This window comes from Rhincodon typus, chromosome 6 (assembly GCF_021869965.1).
Source record: "Rhincodon typus isolate 14 chromosome 6, sRhiTyp1.1, whole genome shotgun sequence".
Taxonomy (NCBI): Eukaryota; Metazoa; Chordata; class Chondrichthyes; order Orectolobiformes; family Rhincodontidae; genus Rhincodon; species Rhincodon typus.
This window is the reverse complement of record NC_063337.1, coordinates 59,767,747-59,789,611: the sequence shown is the minus strand read 5'-3', so window position 1 is coordinate 59,789,611 and position 21,865 is coordinate 59,767,747. Positions and strand designations below refer to the sequence as shown.

General features: G+C 40.4%; 1 protein-coding gene across 1 annotated transcript in view; it reads right to left on the bottom strand.

Moving 5' to 3' along the window:
* The window catches only part of naalad2 (N-acetylated alpha-linked acidic dipeptidase 2), a 137,871-nt gene that overhangs the window by 46,328 nt on the left and 69,678 nt on the right, over nucleotides 1-21,865 (bottom strand). The window contains exons 11-14 of the mRNA XM_048598437.1: nucleotides 20,875-20,957; nucleotides 20,006-20,069; nucleotides 13,366-13,433; nucleotides 2,319-2,410 (exon numbers count right to left, since the gene is read on the bottom strand). Of these exons, the coding sequence (XP_048454394.1) occupies nucleotides 2,319-2,410; nucleotides 13,366-13,433; nucleotides 20,006-20,069; nucleotides 20,875-20,957 (307 nt within the window). The remainder of the gene's footprint in view (nucleotides 1-2,318; nucleotides 2,411-13,365; nucleotides 13,434-20,005; nucleotides 20,070-20,874; nucleotides 20,958-21,865) is intronic.

The window sequence follows — 21,865 nt, the reverse complement described above, 5'->3', positions numbered from 1 at the left end:
GCTTGCCACTTTAACACACTACCCTGTTCCCTAGACAACATCTCTGTCTCAAGCTTGCTGCAGTGTTCCAGTGAAGATCAGCGTAAGCTGGAAGAACAACACCTCATTTTCCACTTGGGAACATTGCAGCCCTCCGGACTCAATATCGAGTTCAATAATTTTAGGGCCTAAACTCTCCTATGTCCAATCCCCCTGGCCCACACACCAGGCCTTGTTATCACATCGCTATCATATAACTGTACACTACCTATTTTTAGTCACTAACAGTCCCCATTAACAGCTATTCACCCTCCTAGCCAGATTGACATCAACTCCTTTGTCTGACAAACTGCTCTTCTTTCTCTTTGGACTCTATCCTTTATCCTATTGTTTACTCCCTACCCCAACCCCTCCCTGTCTTCTGCATATATTTTCCTAGCTACCGTCAGTTCTGAGGAAGGGTCACCGGACTCGAAACGTTAATTGATTTTCTTTCTTCACAGATTCCAACAGACCTGCTGAGCTTTTCCAGCAACTTCTGTTTTTGATACGCAACAGTTGCCTTCATTAGTCGTGGCACAGATCATAACAGCAGGGAATTTATGTTGGAGCTGTACGGGACTTTGGTTAGACCGCAGCTGGACTACTGTGTGCAGTTCTTGTCACTGCACTTTAGGAAGGATATGATTACACTGGAGGGGCCACAGAGAAGATTCATGAGAATATTGCTGGGGATGGAACAGTTTAGCAATGAAAAGAGGTTGGATTAATTGGGATTGTTTTCTTTGAAGCACAGAAGGCTGAGAGGGATCCTGTTTGAGGTGTATAAGATTGTAAGTGGCATGGACAGGGTGAAAAGAAACTTGATGGGTCAATAACAAAGGAGCATAATTTTCAATCTTAAAGGTGAGAGATTCAGTAGAGATTTGAGGAAATTACTTTTTTTTAAGCAGAGGGTGGTGGGTATCTGGAATGTATTGCTCAGGAGGCTCATTGAGGGACAAAATCTCACAACCTTTCAAAAGTACTTGGCTGAGCATTTGAAATATCATAATATTCAAGGCTATGGGTCAAGTGATGGAAGGTGGGACTCACATAGATAGAGTTGTCATTGTTGGTGCAGATTTGATGGGCCAAAGGGCCTCTTCTATACTTTCTGATTCTATGATCTTTGCACAGCCACCTGTCAAGCCATTTTCTGTAGTATAATATGAGATGTAATCTTAATGATGATGATGCAACTCCGACATCACCAGACCACAGAAGAGCAGAGACAGAAATTTGTAATGGACTCTTGACAAGACAAACATGAAGAAAAGACTGTATTCAATATGTTGTATATCTTAACGTAAATAAAGTGTTTAGCGTGTTAAAGAGTTCAAACTAGGGATGCCAAGGATTCAGAGCAGCAACAGCCTAGTAAAAATGCACAGTATTCAAGAGTGCAAATGTAGACACCCAATACCCTGGAAAACCAAGAGAGTATAGAATCTATAAAGGATCAACTAGCAGGCAAGAATCTGTGGGTGGCACACAACCCATAGATTTAACTGCAGCAGTCTAAGGCATACTTATAGAATTCTTTTAAAGCAACCTCCTCTGCGACCATCATGGCAGCAGGGAGTCATCTATAGAGCCTTTCTGTCTGTTGCATGGGTGCCTGTACACAGTATCATAGAAATGGCACTGACAGTGACTGTTAACATCACTTAAACCCTGACTTTACCTTGGGAATATTGTCAGCATGATGAATTTTTGATCCATGGTGGATAACTTTGGATTGAATGAAGCAAAGAAGTCTCATACCAATTGTACACAGAATAATGTTCATTTTGCCATGAAATTGACTCATTCTCTTACTTGATCTCTCTCTCCTAGCTTTCCACTCAAGGTTTTTTTAAACGTATTTAAATGTGCTCGATTCTAAGGGTTGACAAAATTTACTCCTTATATGACTCCCATTCTTGTGCATATGCAATGCTTCAGGTGGGTTCCTACATATACAAGAATTACTCCAGCTACTCCACAAACAATAATTGACCAATTGACACAATGGCTGTCGGTGCTGTATGATGCTACACGTATGATTTAAATTTCACTGACATCTTGACTTTCTAGTTCCCGCAGTAAGTGAGCTCCCTACAAAATGCCAAAATTGTACTGACCTGTGAATAATTATAAGAAAAGGATGGAACTGGGAAAATTGTGTGCTGTTAGCAAACACTCATCTGACTGAATTTGCATGAACCATATTCCCAGCATTCACAATTTTGCCTTTACAATCTTAATAAGGGCTGAAGTGGTGGATAAAAGAGAACAACCATTTAGTTTTGGCTGACCTCGGAGCTTCCTTGTACTCTGTCCAAGGATCCTTCTCATACCAACTCTGATAAAGAGATTTTCCCTCATAACCATCATCAGGACTGGGGATCTGAAAGGAAGTTAAAAAAGACATTATATTTTTTGCAGTTTACTGTGAGCCTATCTTAGCTATAATATGCCTGTTAATAAATGATAGTGTCAGTAACACCCTTGCTAAAATAAATGTTAATTTATTTTCCAAGCCACATATCACCCTGACCTGGAACAATATCATTGTTCCCTCACTGTCACTGGGTGAAAATCCTGGAGCACCCTCTGTAGTAGCACTTTGGGTGAACCTACACCACATAAATTGCTGTGGTTTAAGGCAGCAGCTCACAACCACTTTCTCAAGGAAAATTAAAGTTGTGAAATAAATGCTGGCCCAGCCAGTGACACCCACATTCTGTGAAAGAACGATAAAGTGTTTTATCACTGGCATTGGAGATCAGCAAGGTACTTTGCTGAATTAGTGGTGAGGGGAGACAACTTAAGTGGAAAGATTTTGGTAAACTTAACAGGCTTGGAAAACTAATCAATTGAAAAACATGGATGATTAACTGGTGGTGGTGAATAGATGTGCATAAGAGCACTCATGGATAGAAAAGGAAAAAAAGGGATAGATTTTGGTTAATTCTTAGGTTTTAACAAAACATGCCTCTTGTGCTCAATGTAAGTGACACATCTTTTACAAACCGACTCCCCATGCATTGGAATGCGGCTTTAGGGGTCACCTATTTAAAACAGAGATTAAGCAAATATTTGTCTCGTAGAACCTCATGAGTCTTCGTATCTTTTTTTTGAAAAGGAGGTGGAAGAAAGTCCTTGAATATTTTAAGGCAAAGGAGGGATAGGAATGAATGCAGATTTGGAGTTACGGTCATATCTGTCACGATCTTATTGAATGGCAGTTGAGTTGAGCAGCTGAAGTTTACATGTACAGTAACCAGCAGTGTAGATTGCCTTAAGGTCAAAAAGAAATTCATGTTACAATAGCTCACTGAATTAACATAAGATTTTCTTGTCCTCAAATAACGAAAGGAAAAATACATTCTATACTGTACTTCCTCAGCTCTAAACAATGAATTGGCTATATTATGTAACAAGGTTAAATGGTGAATTAAGTACAACAGCCTGCATAATTGCAAAATGTTTTCATAATAGTGTTATTTCAAACAGAAATGAAAACACATTCTTGGTGTTTTGACTAAACAGTTGCTATAATTTAAATAAAGGTCTTTCAATCTGGATTATCTATTTTAAATTCAAATGGTTGGCAAATTTTCCACATTTATGATCTGCACTACCTAGGATAATCGGATAAATACAATAATTTTATTGTGGATTATCTGTACAAAACAGCTTATTTGATGAAGGATATTATTCCTCACAAAAAGAAACACTTTAAGCACACAAAAATAAAGTTTTACATTATCTAAAACTAGGCATCAATACTGATATTTAAAGGGTATGGATTTTATTTAGGAGTGCACAGATGAATGGGATAAGCAGACATCCTAAAACTCACAATATCAATCAATGGTAGTTGACAATAAAGTTGTGGCCAAATTTAAGCATTAACGTGTATGTTGCTGGATCCTGGATACAAATGAGTCATTGTTTGATCATAAAATTAATCAAGAGAGTGCATTTCAAGAACATGATCATTATCTGTCACGGCAGCCTTTTTTTACTGGCCAATGTGAAATAAAGGGATATTTCACTGAACCACTGTTATAACATGTGCTATGGGTTTTATTGGACCTATTCTACTTCAACATGGGCTCTTGAGGCACAGTAGTAGCATTCGTACCTCTGAGCCAGGAGAATCAGGTTCAAGTCCCAAATGCTTCATGGAATGTGAACGTTAGTACTCTCAATGCCTTTAGAGAGAGATAGGCGCTGTGGGGGATACAGTGCTTTATTTCCCCCCAACTCCATTTGGATTAGTCCTTTCCTGGTCTCACTATCCCATCCTCATCCCCCCACACTCCCTTTCACCTTTGATGGTTTGCTTTGCCCATAATGGACTTTGCTTGTAAATATTCAATTGGATATCTAGTAATTGGAATAATTTGTCTCACTGATAGCCACAGGTGAGGTGCCGGAAGGTTGGTTAACATGGTGCCACTATTTAAGAAAGGTGGTAAGGAGAAGCTAGGGAACAATAGACCGGTGAGCCTGGCATCAGTGGTGGGCACGTTGTTGGAGGGAATCCTGAGGGACAGGGTTTACGTGTATTTGGAAAGGCAAGAACTGATTAGGGACAGTTAACATCGCTTTGTATATGGGAAATTGTGTCTCACTAACCTGACTGAGTTTTTTGAAGAGGTATCGAAGAGGATTGATGAGGACAGAGTGATGGACATGATCGACATGGATTTCAGTAAGGTGTTTGACAAGGTTCCTTGTGGTAGACTGCTTAGCAAGGTTAGATCACATGGAATACAGGGAGAACTTGCTATTTGGATACAGAACTGGCTCAAAGGTAGAAAGCAGACAGTGGTGGTGGAGGGTTGCTTTTCAGACTGGAGACCTGTACCAGTGGTGTGCCACATGGATTGGTGCTGGGTCCACTGCTTTTCGTCATTTATACAAAGGAGTTGGATGACAACATAGGAGGTATGATTAGTAAATTTGCAGATGACATCAAAATTGGAGGTGTAGTGGACAGTGAAGAAGATTACCTCAGAGTACATCAGATGGGCCAATGGGCCTAGGAGTGGCAGATGGAGTTTAATTTAGATGAATGTGAGGTGCTGCACTTTAGAAAGGCAAATCAGGGCAGGACTTATACACTTAATGGTAAGGTCCTGGGGAGTGTTGTTGAACAAAGAGGTCTTGAAGTGTAGGTTCGTAGTTCCTTGGAAGTGGAGTCACAGGTAGATGAGATAGTGAAGAAAGCATTTGGTATGCTTGCCTTTCTAGGTCAGTGCACTGAGTATAGGAATTGGGAGGTCATGTTGCGGCTGTACAAGACATTGGTTCAGCCATGTTTTGAGTATTGCGAGCAATTCTGGTCTCCCTCCTACAGGAAGGATGTTGTGAAACTTGAAAGGGTTCAGAAAAGATTTCAAGGATGGTACCAGGGTTGGAATGTTTGAGCTATAGGGAGATGCTGAATAGGCTGGGTTTATTTTCCCTGGAGCCTTATGAAAGGTTTATGAAATCATGAGGGGCATGCATAAGGTAATTAGGCAAGGTCTTTTCCCTTGTGTGGTAGAGTAATTCTCCTGACAGCTTTTGGACTCAGCTTTTTCAATTATTAGCAGCCTAATGTTTCCTGAGGTGCCAGACAGCAAAACCTTTCAACAGTTGATGGATTTAGCCAAGGAATATTATGATCCCCAAGCCTCCTCTAATTCTGAGGTGCTAATGGTTTTACTCAGCAGTTCAAGAACCAAGGAATCTGTATTTGTAGTTTTGGTGAGATTAAGACAGTTGGCCGAGGCATGTGATTTTGGTTTAATCCCTAATGAGATGCTGAGAGACCATTTTGTGGGATTAATGATGTGATTATGCAAAAGTGCCTACTAGCTGAAGCCCAACTGGATGTCACTATAACTGGCTTTGTCATTAGAAACTGCAGCAAGGGGAGCATATGAGTTACAGGGTATGCTGATGGAAGTGGGCATCCTTGCCAGGCTGATTGATGTTGGGGGTCTTACTTGAGTGAAGGTAATCGCATAGCCTCAAACAGGACATATCCTGAACTGAGGGAGTCTAGGTCAGTCCACAGCAAAACTCAAAACAAAGCTAAGCCTGAGCCAAACGGTTAAAATTTTCTTGAGGATCCAAGCCAGCAAGCCATTTTAGTTACTGCCAGTATGCAGACTTGAGTCCCACTAGGCCTGGACTGAGTAAGAGAACTCATAGAGTGGTATCCAGGAGAGTGTACACCCTGGAAAGTGTACAGCCGGTTTAGATATCCAAATCCAAATATCCAAATCAGAACCAATCAATGTAAGCATCTGGTTAAATAGTCTCCCAGTTCTAATACAGGTCAATACCGACGTGGTTGTGTCAGCAATTGCAGAACCAGTCTTAACCAAGCTTTGCTTGGGATTCTGACCCTTAAGTTTGTGTAAGGCCTCAGTCAAGCTGAGAACCTATACTGGGGAATCTTTACAGATTAAGGGTATAACTTCAGTTCTGGTCTCTTATGAGAAGCAGATGGTCCAGTTATGACTGATTGTAGTAAAAGGCTTGGGCTCAAGCTTGATGGGACAAAATTGGTTGAGAAAGATTTAACTTGATTGGCTCAATACTTTTTTTGCTTAGAAAACAGCTGCCTGTGTGAAGTCCTAATTAAATCCTAAATTAGTACATTTGCGGATGACACAAAGGTTGGTGGAATTGCGGATAGTGATGAGGACCATCAGAGGATACAGCAGGATATAGCTTGGTTGGTTACTTTGTCAGAGAGATGGCAGATGGAGTTTAATCCAGACAGATGTAAGGTAATGCATTTCGGAAGGTCTAATCCAGATGAAAAATATACAGTAAATGGCAGAACCCTTAAGAGTACAGATAGGCAGAGGGATCTGGGTGTACAGGTACACCGGTCACTGAAAGTCAACAAGGCATACGGCATGCTTGCCTTCATCGGCCGGGGCACTGAGTCTAAAAATTGGCAAGTAAGGTTGCAGCTTTGTAGAACCTTAGTTAGGCCGCATTTGGAATATTGTGTTCACTTTTAGTCATCACACTACCAGAAGGATGTGGTGGCTTTGGAGAGGGTACAGAAAAGATTTACCAGGATGTTGCCTGGTATGGAGGGCATTAGCTACGAGGAGAGGTTGGAGAAACTTGGGTTGTTCTCATTGGAATGGCAGAGGTTGAGGGGCAACCTGATACAGGCCTACAAGATAATAAAGGGCATGGACAAAGTAGACAGTCAGAAGCTTTTTCCCTGGGTGGAGGAGTCAGTTACTAGGGGCCGTAGATTTAAGGTGCGAGGGGCAAGGTTTAAAGGTGATGTACGAGGCATGTTTTTTACACAGAAGGTGGTGGGTGTCTGGAACTCGCTGTTGGGGGAGGTAGTGAAAGCAGATACGATAATGACTTTTAAAGGGTGTCTTGACAAATGCATGAATAGGAGGGGTAGAGGATATGGTTCCTGGAAGGGTAAGGGGTTTTAGTTGTGACAGACAGCATGTTGGTGCAGGCTTGGAGGGCCAAAGGACCTGATCCTGTGCTGTAATTGTCTTTGTTTTTTGCTGTTCTAATTACTCGGAGGATTATCAGGAAGGTCTAGGGACTATCAAAGGGGCCAAGGCCACCTTCCATGTCGACCAAGAAGCAATTCCATGATTCTGCAAGGCCTATCAAGTACTTGCCTCTTATGCAAAAGCAGAGGCAGAAATCAGGAGGCTGAAAAGCAAAGGAATCATCAAACCAGTACAGTTTGCGGAATGGGCAGCACTGGTCATAATGATTGTGAAGCCCGATGGGTCAGTTCACCCTTGTGGGGATTCCAAGTAATTGGTAAACTGCTTTTCATAGCTGGATAAATACCCAATCCCTTGTGTAGAGGATATAAACGCAAACTGGTAGGGAGGGTTTTCCTTCATGAAGCTGGACATGAGTTATGCGTACCTGCAATTACGATTAGATAAGGATTCCCTGAAGTATGCTACAATTAATTTTAAGTATTTGTATCAATATATGAGAATGCCTTTTTGCCATTTTCCAGCAGACGACGGAAAACATTTTAAAAGGTCTACCCCAGATCGCGAATTATCTGGATGATATTCTAATAACTTGCAAGTAACTATTGGAAGATCAATAAAGAGCCCTTAGAGAACTCGGACATAGAGCTTAAACATTTCTGCAAAGTGGGTAATTAAAGTAAGCCATAGGAGGGAAAAATTTGTATTCCAGGCACCCCAAGTGGCCTACGTGGGCTACAGAGTCAACAAAACTGGGTTACACCTGTGGAAAGATAAAGTGAGGGCAATCAAAGGTGCCCTGGCTCCCACATCTGTACTGGAGTTTAGTTTTTTTCTCTTGGGTTGGTGAATTATTACACAAAATTCATACATAACCTGGCCTCCATCATGGCACTGTTACATTGCTGTTTGAAAAAAACTCTTGATGGTCTTGTAGCCAAGACATAGTCTTTAGGGAAGTAAAAAATCGACCATTGTCATCTAAGGTGTTTGCACACTCCCATCCCAAGTGAGAAGTGACGCTCACATGCAATGCCTCCCCATACAGTATCAGGGTAGTGTTGGCCCAGCAGAGAGAAAGGCCAATAGTGTATACTTCCCAGACTTTAGCTGATGCCAAACAAAGATACATGCAGATACAGAAGGAAGGTTTGGTGGTCATCTTTGGTGTGAGGAAACTCTATCAATTCCTTTACGGATGTAAATTTATAATAGTAATAGACCACAAGCCCATGCCACCCATAGCTTCATGTCGAATTCAGCAGTGGGCCCTCGTTCTGAGTGCACACAATTACAATTTGGAACACATCCACGAGGCCAAGTGGCAAATGCCTCCCGCTGGCAGATACACCACTAGTACCACTAGAAGAATCTGTTCTGGTTTTAAACGATTTGGACACCCTATGGGTGCCAGACTGTGGACACAAGATTCCATCCTGGCAAAACTAAAACAGTTGGCAGTGATGGCAGAAACAAAAGGGGCATCACAATCAGAACTAAAACCTTTCTGGACCTGGTGAGACCAGATCACCATAGAGGACAGCACATTATTATGGAGAGCAAAAATGAATGCCCCAAGCAAAGGTCGCTGCCGGATGCTGGCTGAACTCCACCAGGGTCATCCAGAAGTTTCCAAAATGAAGATGTTGGCAAGATGTTATGTTTGGTGGCTAGGATTGGATGCTGACATAGCTGTGTTGGTGGAGCAATGCCCAGAGTGCCAACAAGGACAAAAATTATCACTAGCAGCTCCCCCGATTCATGGGAATGGCCAGGTAAACCCTGGACTTGGTTACATATTGACTATGTCAGTCCTTTCATGGGATATATGTTTTAATCATTGTGGATGTCAATTCAAAATGGTTGGACCTGCATAAAGTTCATTTGCCACGCACAAGAATGACAACTGAAAAGTTACAAGCATCTTTTGCAATACACCTGGAAGTGCAGCCATGGTTTACCAACAGGGAATGACTATTTCCTAAAGTCAAATGGCATTCAGCATGCAAGGGCAGCTCCATACCATCCATCTTCCAAAGGTCTGGCAGAAAGAGCAGTCCAAACGTTGAAGAAACAGCCTAAACTTCACTCAATACCAAACTGCCCCAGTTCTTGATTACAGGGCCACCCCTCATGCAATTACAGGGATAGCTCCAGCAGAGTTGCAAACTCTGACAGAAGACTCCACACCAGATTAAATCTGATTTTCCCAGACCTGGGAGGGAGGGTGAAATGAACACTAATGCCAGACACAAGGCTCCTCTGAGTGAGAAAGGCAGTTCACTTCAGGGGATGAAGTTTGGTGTTAAAACCACTGGCATGGCCCTGCATGGGTAAGATGCATAGTCAACGCGATATCACGTTCTGTGATGTATACTCTTCAGTAGGAGATGCAGTCCTGAACAAGCATATGGACCTCATGAAAGCTGCAACCTCTCAAACGGGGCAGAAGCAAAATATACCCAATCCCTCAGAACGTCTGGCAAAGCCGTCAGAGCTTGTGAATTCTCTCCCTCCACCTAGCATTGAAGAAACCACTGAGGACAAAATGGACATGGCAGGTGTTGCAGCCTCAATGCTGTTACCACCTGAACATGCATTTCGGCTGAGTTACTCCGGACACAAGAGACGGGGTACAGTCCGGTACATTGATGCAGAGTTGGAGGAACTGGACCTGGTGCGAAAATGCCCGAAGCTGTAGGAAACAGAATGGGCCACATCCTGGGTCTTAGAGGCAGAGGGATGTAGTGATTGGAATGAGGTCAGTCAGGTGGAAGTTATGGAATACAAGTTCTCTGACTGAACCAGCCCCAATCAGGGAATCCTGCCTGACAGACGTAAACATGAGTGTCATGTTCTGTTCACTCTCGGAGTCAGTTCTGAGCTAGCTGGGTCAGTGTCACTTACTGTGCACATATAAATAAAGGGTAAAAACTGAAAGAACTGTGGATGCTGTAAATCATTAACAAAAACAGAAGTTGCTGGAAAAGCTCAGCAGGTCTGGCAGCATCTGTGAAGAAGAAATCAGAGTTAACGTTTTGGGTCCGGTGACCATTCCTCAGAACCGGACCCCAAACATTAACTGATTTCTTCTTCACAGATGCTGCCAGACCTGCTGAGCTTTTCCAGCAACTTCTGTTTTTGTTATAAATTAGGGGTGACGTGGTAACGGGATACCAGCCTTCATGGAGCTATTTCAGGATACACTGGTCTTTTTACTGGCAGTGGTTATTAGTTTTAAAAAAGTAGCAATGTGGAAACTAGTGCCAAGGCCAACATTTACTGCTGATCCCAAATTACACTCAAGGTAGATGTGGTGAGCCATGACCTTAATGCTGCAATGTGTGTGGTGTTTGCACGTCCACAATGTGATTAAAGGTGGCGTCCCATGACTTATACTTAATCATATTTCTAATTAAGGTGATATGTGCGGCAGACGTCAGAGCTCCCATTCACCTACTACAGATGTTCGTCCAGGTGATAAAAGTTAAGACTTTAGAATCTACAATCATAGAAACCTGAGTGAGTTACTGCAGTTCAGTTTGTAGGTAGTGGACACTGTAGCCACTGCTAGTCATGAAGGGGTGAATATTTAAGGTGGTGGACGGGGTGCTGATCATGAATGCTGCTTTGACGTGGATGATGTCTAGCTTCTTGACAGTTGTTGGAACTGAGCTCATCCAGACAAGTGGATATTATTTCTGCACAACTCTGACTTATGCTTTAGGAAAGATTATTGGATGTTATCCACTTCTTGCTGCATGTGGCAAGTTGTGTTTCATTATCTAAAAAGCTACAAATTGTACAGAACACTCTAAAATCATCAATAAATATCACCACTCTGACATTATGATGTGCATAAAGTTAATGATAAAGCAACTGAAATATTTGAAACTAGGCACCACCTGACGAATTCCCACAGCCTATTAAAACAGACCTTGGGCTAAGATGATTAGCCTCCAACAATCCAATCTTGCTTCGTGTTTGGTCTAATTAGACAGTACCAGATATTTTCCCAGATATTCCTAATTACTTCAATTTTACTCAAGCTCCTGAATGCAACACTCAGTGAATGTAACCATTGATGTCCATAAGATTTACTGTCTCCTTATGATGGAATTTAGCTCCTTACATCTGCAACAAGTAAATAAGCTCAGACAGAAGTCAGGTGTTAATCAGCAGGAGATTTTCTTGCCATGTTCCCTTGATGCCATAATAGTCAAGTAGACCAGATCAGGTGAGAATGGTAAATGTCCTTCTCTAAAGAGCAATGGTGAGCTGAATGGGTTATGATGACTGTCTGGTAGGTTCGTTGATGCTTGCCTGATACTAGCTTCTTTTAATTCCAGAACTATTTAGCTACTTAATTTATTTCCCTAGCTGCCATTGTGGGATTTGAAATCATGGGTGAAAATTGAGAGGGATGGGGCAGTCTTCTTGCTCCTCGGAAGGAAAGCTGACAGACCAGAAATAATTTACGTGATGTGGTCAGGTTGAAGTACTGAAAAGTCAACTTCCTGGAATCAGTGGTAATGTTTGGGGTGTATTTGTCCATCTGACAAGAGTGGGTGAGCTTGGCAGGGGCTTAATTTCTGATGTATAAGTTGAGAGAAAGAAATGGTGATACTATCTTTTTGGACGTGCCCCCAGTTGACAAAAGGCAGTCTTCAAAGATAGTACCCACCTTTCTTCATGCTATTTTGAAAACTTAAACACTTGCCTGCTTGACAACGACATGTATTTTTACATGTACAGGGTAAAAGAAGCATTTTTAATCAACCTAGTTGGACATGTTATGATATACCTCTGATGGGTAGGTAGAACTTGAAGCCAGACCTACTGGCATAGAGTAAGGAACGCAATCAATGAGCCACAAGGCCTCAACCATCTGTGCTTATGCAGCTTGTAGGTACATGCTCATTTTGTCCAAAACAATTTAGAGTAATTAAAAATGCTTTATGGCATTTAATACTGTGAGGTTTTATTGTCAGCACTGTAACTTACAGGATATTACCAAAATCTACATTCTTCCACCTTCTCTTGTATCTTTCCATTGAGTTCACAATCCCATTCCTCAATTTCTTCAAAACGTGACTTTGTATTTAAGCTTATTAAATTGCTACCTGGTTGCTGTCTTTCCTAATTCTCTTTGTAATTTGTCGAACCTCTGTTTCTCTTTTGTCAGCAAGTCTGTAAATTTATTTCCTTATGCCACAGTTCTATTTGTCAATATGTATTGAGGACAAAAGTGCATCAGCACTGACACTCGGATATAGCACTTCCACTCTACTCAAGAGTAAGCAAAACCTGCTTATTCTAACTATATGGTTTCCATCTACTAACCAATGTCTAGACATACGTCTTGAACCACAAACCTGAAATTTCCCCCTTTTCAAAAACAACTTAATTTCTGCTTTTGTGTTTTCTAGAGATCAGATATTCATTGTACACAAAAATCCAATCATAATTTCACATACTACTATTCCACATGTAGTATTTTAGAGAACCAAGAGGTACCACCAACCTATCAATATCTTATAAAACCATCCAACAGCTCACTGGTTTTCTATCATGTTTCAACCCACCAGTCACAATGTGGAACTCCATTTAAAATTTTATTTCACCAAGGCCTTTTGTCAGGGTACAATCAGACACATCATATCTAGTGAAGATAGTGCAACTGCCTTATGTCTGACCCAGCAATTCTCCCTATATCCAATCTGATAAATACCTCTACAATATCTCTGTATATTTCTCTTCCATCAGATAAGGAAAGTCATTTACACCTTATTTTCCATATCCATTGTCACACTTCAATAAATTCCACTTGTGTAGTGTATATGAAACATCTTACCTTTTTTGTTAGTGTATAAACTAACTGGTACAGCAAAGGGCTGGAGTCGACTCTCAGTGTGTAGTTACCTTTGTAAAAGATGGAAAGATCAAGAATAAAAGGACATGAGCAAAAAAATCACAAATAGTAACCCATAATTGTTCTGATGGAATGGTTATCTTTCCAGATTCAGCAAAATTCACATTTTAATTGTTTCAATGGCAGATGTTAGCATCATTACATGACCATTTAAGTTATTTTACTGCAGTTGTATTTTTTAAAAGAAACAGTTAGAAAATTATTAGAGTATAAATTTCTGCTGAATGGCATCATGAAGGTCTGCTCAACTTGTCTCATGAATTTGAATGCTGGTGATCGTGATCAATATTCTTTTCAAATTTTTCTTCCTTTACTTCTGTAAAGAGATCTTCATAATTAAGATTTTATTAAGATTGATAAAGACTAACTTCATATACTGATTAATTTATAAGGCATTTAACAAGTTGTAATTCTTCTTAATTGGTAACTCCCTACTGCCCAGTGGAAACATGCCTTATCACTGGCAAATGCACAAGATGCAGTGAGTTGCACCTGACGTCGAGACACCAGACTTCTCATGAAATTCAGCCATAAGTCTCGCCACAGCCCATGTTGTTCAGGCCCCTATAAAATTTCATACAATATCTTTGACACAAAATAAATGCATCTTGTGAAGTTTCAACATAGATATTATAAGCAGAATCTTTGGGTTGGTAGAACATAAAGAATGGATGGAGGAGAGGTTATTGGCTGCTTGGTTCTGCTCTGCCATTCAGTAGAATCACAGAACCATACGATCATAGAATCATGTCAATCCTCTGTTCTGTTACAGAAATGTCGTTCTTTGAATTCTGTTCTAGCTTGTCTAAGACAATTAACTAATCATTGGTATGGAACAAGTCATTCGGATTTATTTCACTTCACTATATTGAATCATTGTAGGGTTAATAGGTCAAGATATCTGCTCAATGATGTTTGCTACAAAAAGTTTTGACAACTGCTTTGTCAAAAAAAGTTTCTGTGAGGAAATCTGATCTATGTCATTGTTTGCCCAGCACTAAGGAAAATAAAACTCATAGATTCATCAATGTTTACAGTATAGGGGGATAGCCAATTGGCCCATAGTGTCCATGCCACTCAACAAATATTTGACTCTAATCCCATTGTCCAGTTCTTGGCCCACAGCCGAGATGCTATGGCAACACATTTGAAATCTAAACACTGCTTAAATTTTGAGAGTTTCTGACTCAACCTCTCTTTCAGGCAGCGAGTTCGAGATTTCCACCACCCTCTAGGTGAGAAATAAATTATTCTCAACTCTCCTGTTACCCCCTGACTTGCCTCTTGGTTATTGACCCCTCCACTTAAGGAAGAAGAACCTTGCTATCCACACAATCTTTGTCCCTCCTAATCTTTTGGCATGTAAGAGAAAATGTCATATGAAGAGACAGTGGATTGGTTAGGAGTATGTTTATGGGAGTTTAGAAAAACAAGGGGAGATCTCTTGGCAACCAATAAAATTCTAACATGATGAGCATAAATGCAGGAAGGATGCTCCCAATGACTAGGAAGTCCAGAACCAGGGGCCACAGTCTAAGGATACAGGGTATGCCATTTAGGTCTGAGATGAGGAGAAACATCTTCACCCAGAGAGTGGTGAGCCTGTGGAATTCTGTGCAACAAAAAGCAGTTGAGGTCAAAACAATGAATCCTTTCAAGAAGGTCATAAATAAAGGTCTTAGGGCTAAAGGGAACAAAGCATATGGGCAAAAGTGGGAACAGACTACTGAGTTGGATGATCAGCTATGTTCATAGCACATGGTGGAGCAGGCTTGAAGGGTTAAATGGCCAACTCCTCCTATTTTGGGACCAGTGATCATAATTCTATTAGTTTTAAAATAGTGACAGAAAGGGATAGACCGGATCTAACAGTTAAAGTTCTAAAATGGACGAAAGCTAATTTTGATGGTATGAGGCAAGAACGTTCAAAAGTTGATTGGGGGCTGATATTCGCAGATAAAGGAATGGCTGGAAAATGGGAAGCCTTCAAAAATGAGATAACGAGAGTCCAGAGACAGTATGTTCCTGTTAGGGTGAAGGGCAAGGATGGCCAGCGTAGGGAGTGCTAGATGACTCGTGAAATTGAAGTTCTGGTCAAGAAAAAGAAGGAAGCATATGGCAGGTATAGACAGCAGGGATCGAGTGAATTCTAGAAGAGTATAAAGGCAGTAGAAATATATTTAAGAGGGAAGTCAGGACATGAGAATCCAAAGGAATTCTACAAATACATTAAGGACAAAAGAATAACTAGGGAGAGAATACGGCCCCTTAAAAGTCAGCAAGGCTGCCTATGTGTGGAACCGCAGGAGATGAGGGAGATGCTAAATGAGTATTTCGGATCCGTGTTTACTGTGGAGAAGAATAGGAAGATAGAGAATTTGGGGAAATAAATAGCGACATCTTAAAGTGTCCATATTACAGAGGATGTGGTGCTGGAATTCTTAAAGTGCGTAAAGGTGGATTAATCCCCAGGAGGGAATCAGTGTACCCTAGAACTCTGTGGAAAGCTGGGGAAGTAATTGGTGGCCCCCTTGCTAAGATATTTGCCTCATCAAAGGCCACAGGTAAGGTGCTGGAAGAGTGGAGGTTGGCTAACGTGGTGCCATTATTTAAGAAAGGTGGTAAGGAAAAGCCAGGGAACTATAGACCAGTGAACCTGACATCGGTGGTGGCATGTTGTTGGAAGGGATTCTAAGGGACAGGATTTACCTGTATTTGGAAAGGCAAGGACTGATTAGGGATAGTCAACATGGCTTTGTGCATGGAAAATCATGTCTTACTAACCTGATTGGGTTTTTTGAAGAGGTAATGAAGAGGGTTGATGAAGGCAGAATGGTGGATGTGATCTATGTGGACTTCAGTAAGGTGTTTGACAAAGTTCCTCATGGTAGACTGCGTAGCAAGGTTAGATGACATGGAATACAGGGAGAATTAGTCATTTGGATATAGGACTGGCTCAAGGATAGAACACATGGGTAGTGGTGGAGAGTTGCTTTTCAGACTCGAGGCCAGCAACCAGTGGTGTGCCACAAAGATTGGTGCATTTATATAAATGATTTGGATGTGAACAAAAAAGGTATGGTTAGTAATTTTGCAGATGACACCAAAATTGGAGGTGTAGTGGACAGCGAAAAAGGTTACCTCAGAATACAATGGGACCTTGATCAGATGGGCCAATGGGCAGAGGAGTGGCAGAAGAAGGTTAATTTAGATAAATGTGAGGTGCTGCATTTTGGAAAGGCAAATGAAGGCAGGTCTTATCCTTAATGGTAAGGTCCTGGGAAATCTTGCTGATCAAAGAGATCTTGGAGTGCAGGTTCATAGTTCATTGAAAGTGGAGACCCTGGTAGACAGGATAATGAAGAAGGTGTTTGGTATGCTTGCCTTTATTGGTCAGTGCACTGAGTATAGGAGTTGGGAGGTCATGTTGTGGCTGTACAGGACATCGGTTAGGCCACTTTTGGAACACTGCATTCAGTTCTGGTTTTCCTGCTTTAGGAAGGATGCTGTGAAACTTGAAAGGGTTTAGAAAAGATTTCCAAGGATGTTGCCAGGGTCGGAGTGTTTGAGCAGTAGGAAGAGGCCGAATAGGCTGTGGTTATTTTCCCTGGAGTGTCAGAGGCTGAGGGGTGACCTTATGGAGGTTTATAAAATCATGAGCGGCATTGATAGGCGGAATAGCCAAGGTCTTTTTCCTGGGGTGGGAAAGTCTAAAAGTAGGGCTTGGGTATTAAAGTGAGAAGGGAAAGATTTAAAAGGGATCTAAGGGGCAACTTCTTTCATACAGAAGGTGGTGTGTGTATGGAATGAGCTGCCAGAGGAAGTGGTGGAGGCTAGTACAATTACAACACTTAGAAGGCATCTGGATGAGTACATGAATAGTTCGGGTTTAGAGGGATATGGGCCAAATGCTGGCAATTAATTTAGGATATCTGGTCAGCATGGACGAGTTGGAGCGAAGGGTATGTTACCATGCAGTACAGCTCTATGATTCTATGAGTAAAGGACAACTGGCTGCAGAGTTTAAAAAAAAGAAAAGCCTCTGATTTCTTCATCTTCTCAGCTCATTACCATCATCTGCAGCAAGTGCAGCATACCACAGTCATACGTCTGAACAAAACTAGGCAAAATTTACCATCGCTGACCACAAGGTGCAAACTAGCATCCCACAAATGCAAGGCTGCCAGAAGTTAAAACACTGGTAAAAGAGTGTTGAAGTCAGAGAAAGTAAGAAGTGAGTTTAACAAGGCTAAATGAAATATATTCAATTACAAGGAACTTGAGGAATAAGAAAGATGTGCTGAGGGAAAGAAACAAAAATAGAAATTGCTGGAGAAACTCAATAGGCCGCATCTGTGGAGAAAAAACAGTTTATATTTCAAGTTCAGTGATCCTTCTTTAGAACAGGCATAGAGGACACGGAATGGTACATGGGGTTACGATATCATAACTATGTCAAGACTTAGCTGAAAGATTGGTAGGATTGACAACTCAGTTTTCCTGGTTATAGAGTATTCAGATGAAATAGGGAGCAGAATAGAAGAGGAAGGGATTTGCAATACTGATCAAGAAATCAGTTATATCTTGGAAGGATCATCAAATGTGACCCCACATGTAGAAGCAAAAACCACAAAAGAGGCAAACTCATTTTTGGGTATGTACTGTATACTCCCAAAATGTCAGGGAGATAGTGGATCAAATATGCAATCACATTTGAGAGAAATGTAAGAATGATATGACAATATTGGCACAGGACTTTAACTAGAAAATATTAACAAGGAAATTTGTAGTGTGCAAGTTAGGGAGGGATCAAAACTCATAAATTGCATCAAGGATAGCATTTTTTTTTGGCCAGTATTTAGAAAGCCTAAAAAGGGAGTAGCAGTTCTAGACTTAATATTTGGAAATGAGTTCAGGCAGGTGGAAGACCTATCAGTAAGGGAGTTTTTTGGAGATAGTAACCATTACTCAGATTTTGAATGGTTATGGAAAAGGATAAGGGTGAGCCACAAATAAAAGTTCTAAACTGGGGAAAAGTGTGATTTGGGAAATGTGATTTGGCTCAAGTGGGCTAGGAGCAACTACTTACAGATAAAACTCTGTTAGAACAATGGGAGGCATTCAAGGAGGAAATAGCAAGAGTACAAGGCAAATACATTGTCATAAATACAAAAAGTTCAACAATGACTGAAGAACCCTGGATGTCAAAGGACTTGAAGGTTAGGACTAAGTAAAAAAGAGCAGTTCATCGCAAATTCTGGGGGTTAAATATGCCAGAGTCCTTAGAGTATAAAAAGTGTAGGGTGGAGCTCAGAAAGGAATTTAGAAAAGCTGAGAGTGCATGGTGGGTAAAATAAAGGAAAACCTATACATGCTTTTTTAAACATATAAAGAGCAAAGGAATAGCTCAGAAAAGAGTAGACCCCCATTAGGGACCATAAAGTTAATATGTGTGCAGATGCAGAAGATGTGACACGGTCCTCAGTGACTACTTTTTAACAGTTTTCACAATGGAAAAGGATAATGCAGACATAGACATCAGGGTGGAGAACTGTGAAATATTAGAATAAACTAACATTACATCTCACTACTTTTAATACCCCTCTGAGCAGTCAGTGTGCAGAGATATAATCTCCTAATTGTTTAATACACTATTGTACCAATTGCTGTCTATAGCTTCTGACTCGATCAATCTCTAGTCACAGCCTTTTAATCACCTGGAAACAGAACATTGTCATTTCTGCTGTCAGGTTTCATGAAATAGAATTGGATCATGTATGCTTCTCAATTTTTCTCTGACAAGATAATAAAAGTCGATTCTTTATAACCTTCTGAGGGAAGTGAATTCCACCAACTGGATATTTCACAAGAGGCCATGTTCTATAAATGAGGTTGGCATTACACAGCTATCAAAGGCGCTAGAAATACTAGGGCCGCAATTTTGGTTTTGTCCCTGGTAACAGTTATTGTAAATCCATTCTTATCATTGAATGCAGACTACTACAAATCAGTTATGCTTCAAAGATAAATTGTAGGTCAGATGATTTACATCATGCTTGATACAATCAAAAATACAGTCATCTAGTAAGAGGCATATGTGGTTGCCATACCACGACAGATCTCCTGCAAAAATAACTACCAGCAGCAGTAGTTCAGCACTGATGTGCACATGTGTGGTGTTTGGTACTTTCCATTAAATAAAAATAAAAATAAAATATTGGTTGCAATAAAAAAACAAGCAGCAGCTATTTGTTCAGGTATAGCTTTGCGTTGGTTGTCAAGCTTTTGAATGTTACATTCTGTTTTCTTGCAGGGATTTCCAAGCTTCTGGGGTTCCAGCACAACGACCAAACTTCTGGTTCGTGGTTAGGATTTCAGACACTATTACGAATAAACCATTAGTAACAATGTGGCATGTGATTCACTGATGGATACAATAAATAAATTGTATACGCAGAGAGGCACACTTTACAAACTGATCTCAAAAAATTTGAAAAAAAAATGACAAATCTGATACAAATTAACCAAATTTTCCAATTTCAGTTGTTTTTATTTACTGTACCTTCTATGGCCGAATCTGCATTGATATATGCCACTCCCCGCTCCTGTAGTAGTTTTGTATTGTCCTTGTAAAAATATCAAAACGTTATTGAAACCAACGGTAACTTACACATCCCTTTATTCAATATATCTATACGTATGCTTGTCTTGCCTCAATCATTGGGACGTTTAAAGTTAGTGCCTCATATTACGAGCTACCACACTTAAAGTACTTAATTGATTGTACTGCGTTTTTGGACACAAGAGGTAGTGAATGGTGCATATAAATGGGAGTTTCTTATTTAAATCCTAATAAATTCAGAAGAATTCAAGAAACAGTTGCTAATATGAATCATTTCCCATATTGTCTTAAAAGGAAATAGAAGCTTTCTAGCTACTAGCTAAGTAGGCAGTAACCTGGATACCAACTAAACCCTCACCTTCTTTCTGGAAATTATCAGAACATAGCATTTTATTTTATCCTTTAACCAAGGTTTCTTTGCAAACTATCATTAACCTATTTCCCCATTTCACTGTAAATTCTTGAATTTGTTAAAGGATCAGCAAATTTGAATTCTACATCTAGTTTTAAGAGGAGAAGAGTGGATCCACAACTAGTATTTTTAACTTAAATAAAGTCAACTATGTGGGCATGAAAGCTGAGCTAACTGGACAGGCAGATAACTATTTTGTGTTTCAAATTCGAAAATAGTTTAAAATCCAATGCTACTATGGCATTGCTGAGATGAAAAGTTGCAAACTAAATAATTAAAAAGAGTGAAATTACCGTAGAAGTTAGTGTTAAGAGAATTGTGCACATTGCTTTTCAATGCTTAGAGATTGAAATCTACAAGCAATAGACATGTTACTCTAGAATTTCAAACAACTTACCTCTGCCCACTCTGTGGAGCCCAATAATCCAAATTCTTCTGCATCCCAGCTGGCAAATATTATGGTTCTTCTAGGCCTCCAGCCTACATAGAATCAAATAACAGAAATGCAAAATGTTTGCCTTTAAAGGTATTTTGTTTTTTTGCCCATCAACTCACACTTACCAGCAGTTGTAATAACAAACTGATTTTGGTATTTAACCCTGAAGATATACAGTAATAACATACTACATAAGACAAAGATCTAAGCATTGCTTTGTCACTACAAAGGTGAACATTTATACAGTCATACAGATAAAATACTGCTGATGCTGGAAATGTGAAGCAAACACAGAGAGTGCTGAAGAAACTCAGTAGGTCAAACAGGAAACAAACAGCCAGATTGCACACTCAATTTTGTAACAGTCAATTATGATTTGGGAGTTTCACTTTCAAGACCAACATTTGTTATCAATTTTCATTTGTCCTTGAGATGGTGGTGACAACTCCCTCTTTAAACTATGATAGTCCAGGTGGTATAGGGAAACATACAGTGCTGTTGGACAGGGAGTTCTAGGATTTTGACTTTTTGATAGTGAAGAAATGATAATTTTGAGTCATGATGGTGTGTGGCTTGCAGGGGAACTTGGAAGGGTGACGTTCCCACTTATCTGCTGTCCTTCTCCGCGTGATAGAATTTGAATGGATTTGAGATGGATTTGAAAGATGTTCCTGAAGGAGGTGTGGTGAGATGTTGTAGTGCATCTTATTGACTGATAACACAGAATGTTGTTCTCTGCATCGTTGATGCTAGTGACTGTTTAAGATGTTGGCTGGAGTGCTGATTACATCACCTACGTGTAAAGACCACTTCTTTTTATTTTCTTTTGTTTGACCATGCACCAAAATGGGAAAGGTCAGTCTTAAACCAAGGACTGAGAAAAGAATTGCTGCACTTTTAAAAACAAGTAACTGAACTCATTGGGTGTTGTGTTTATCCAGTTGCTTTGCAA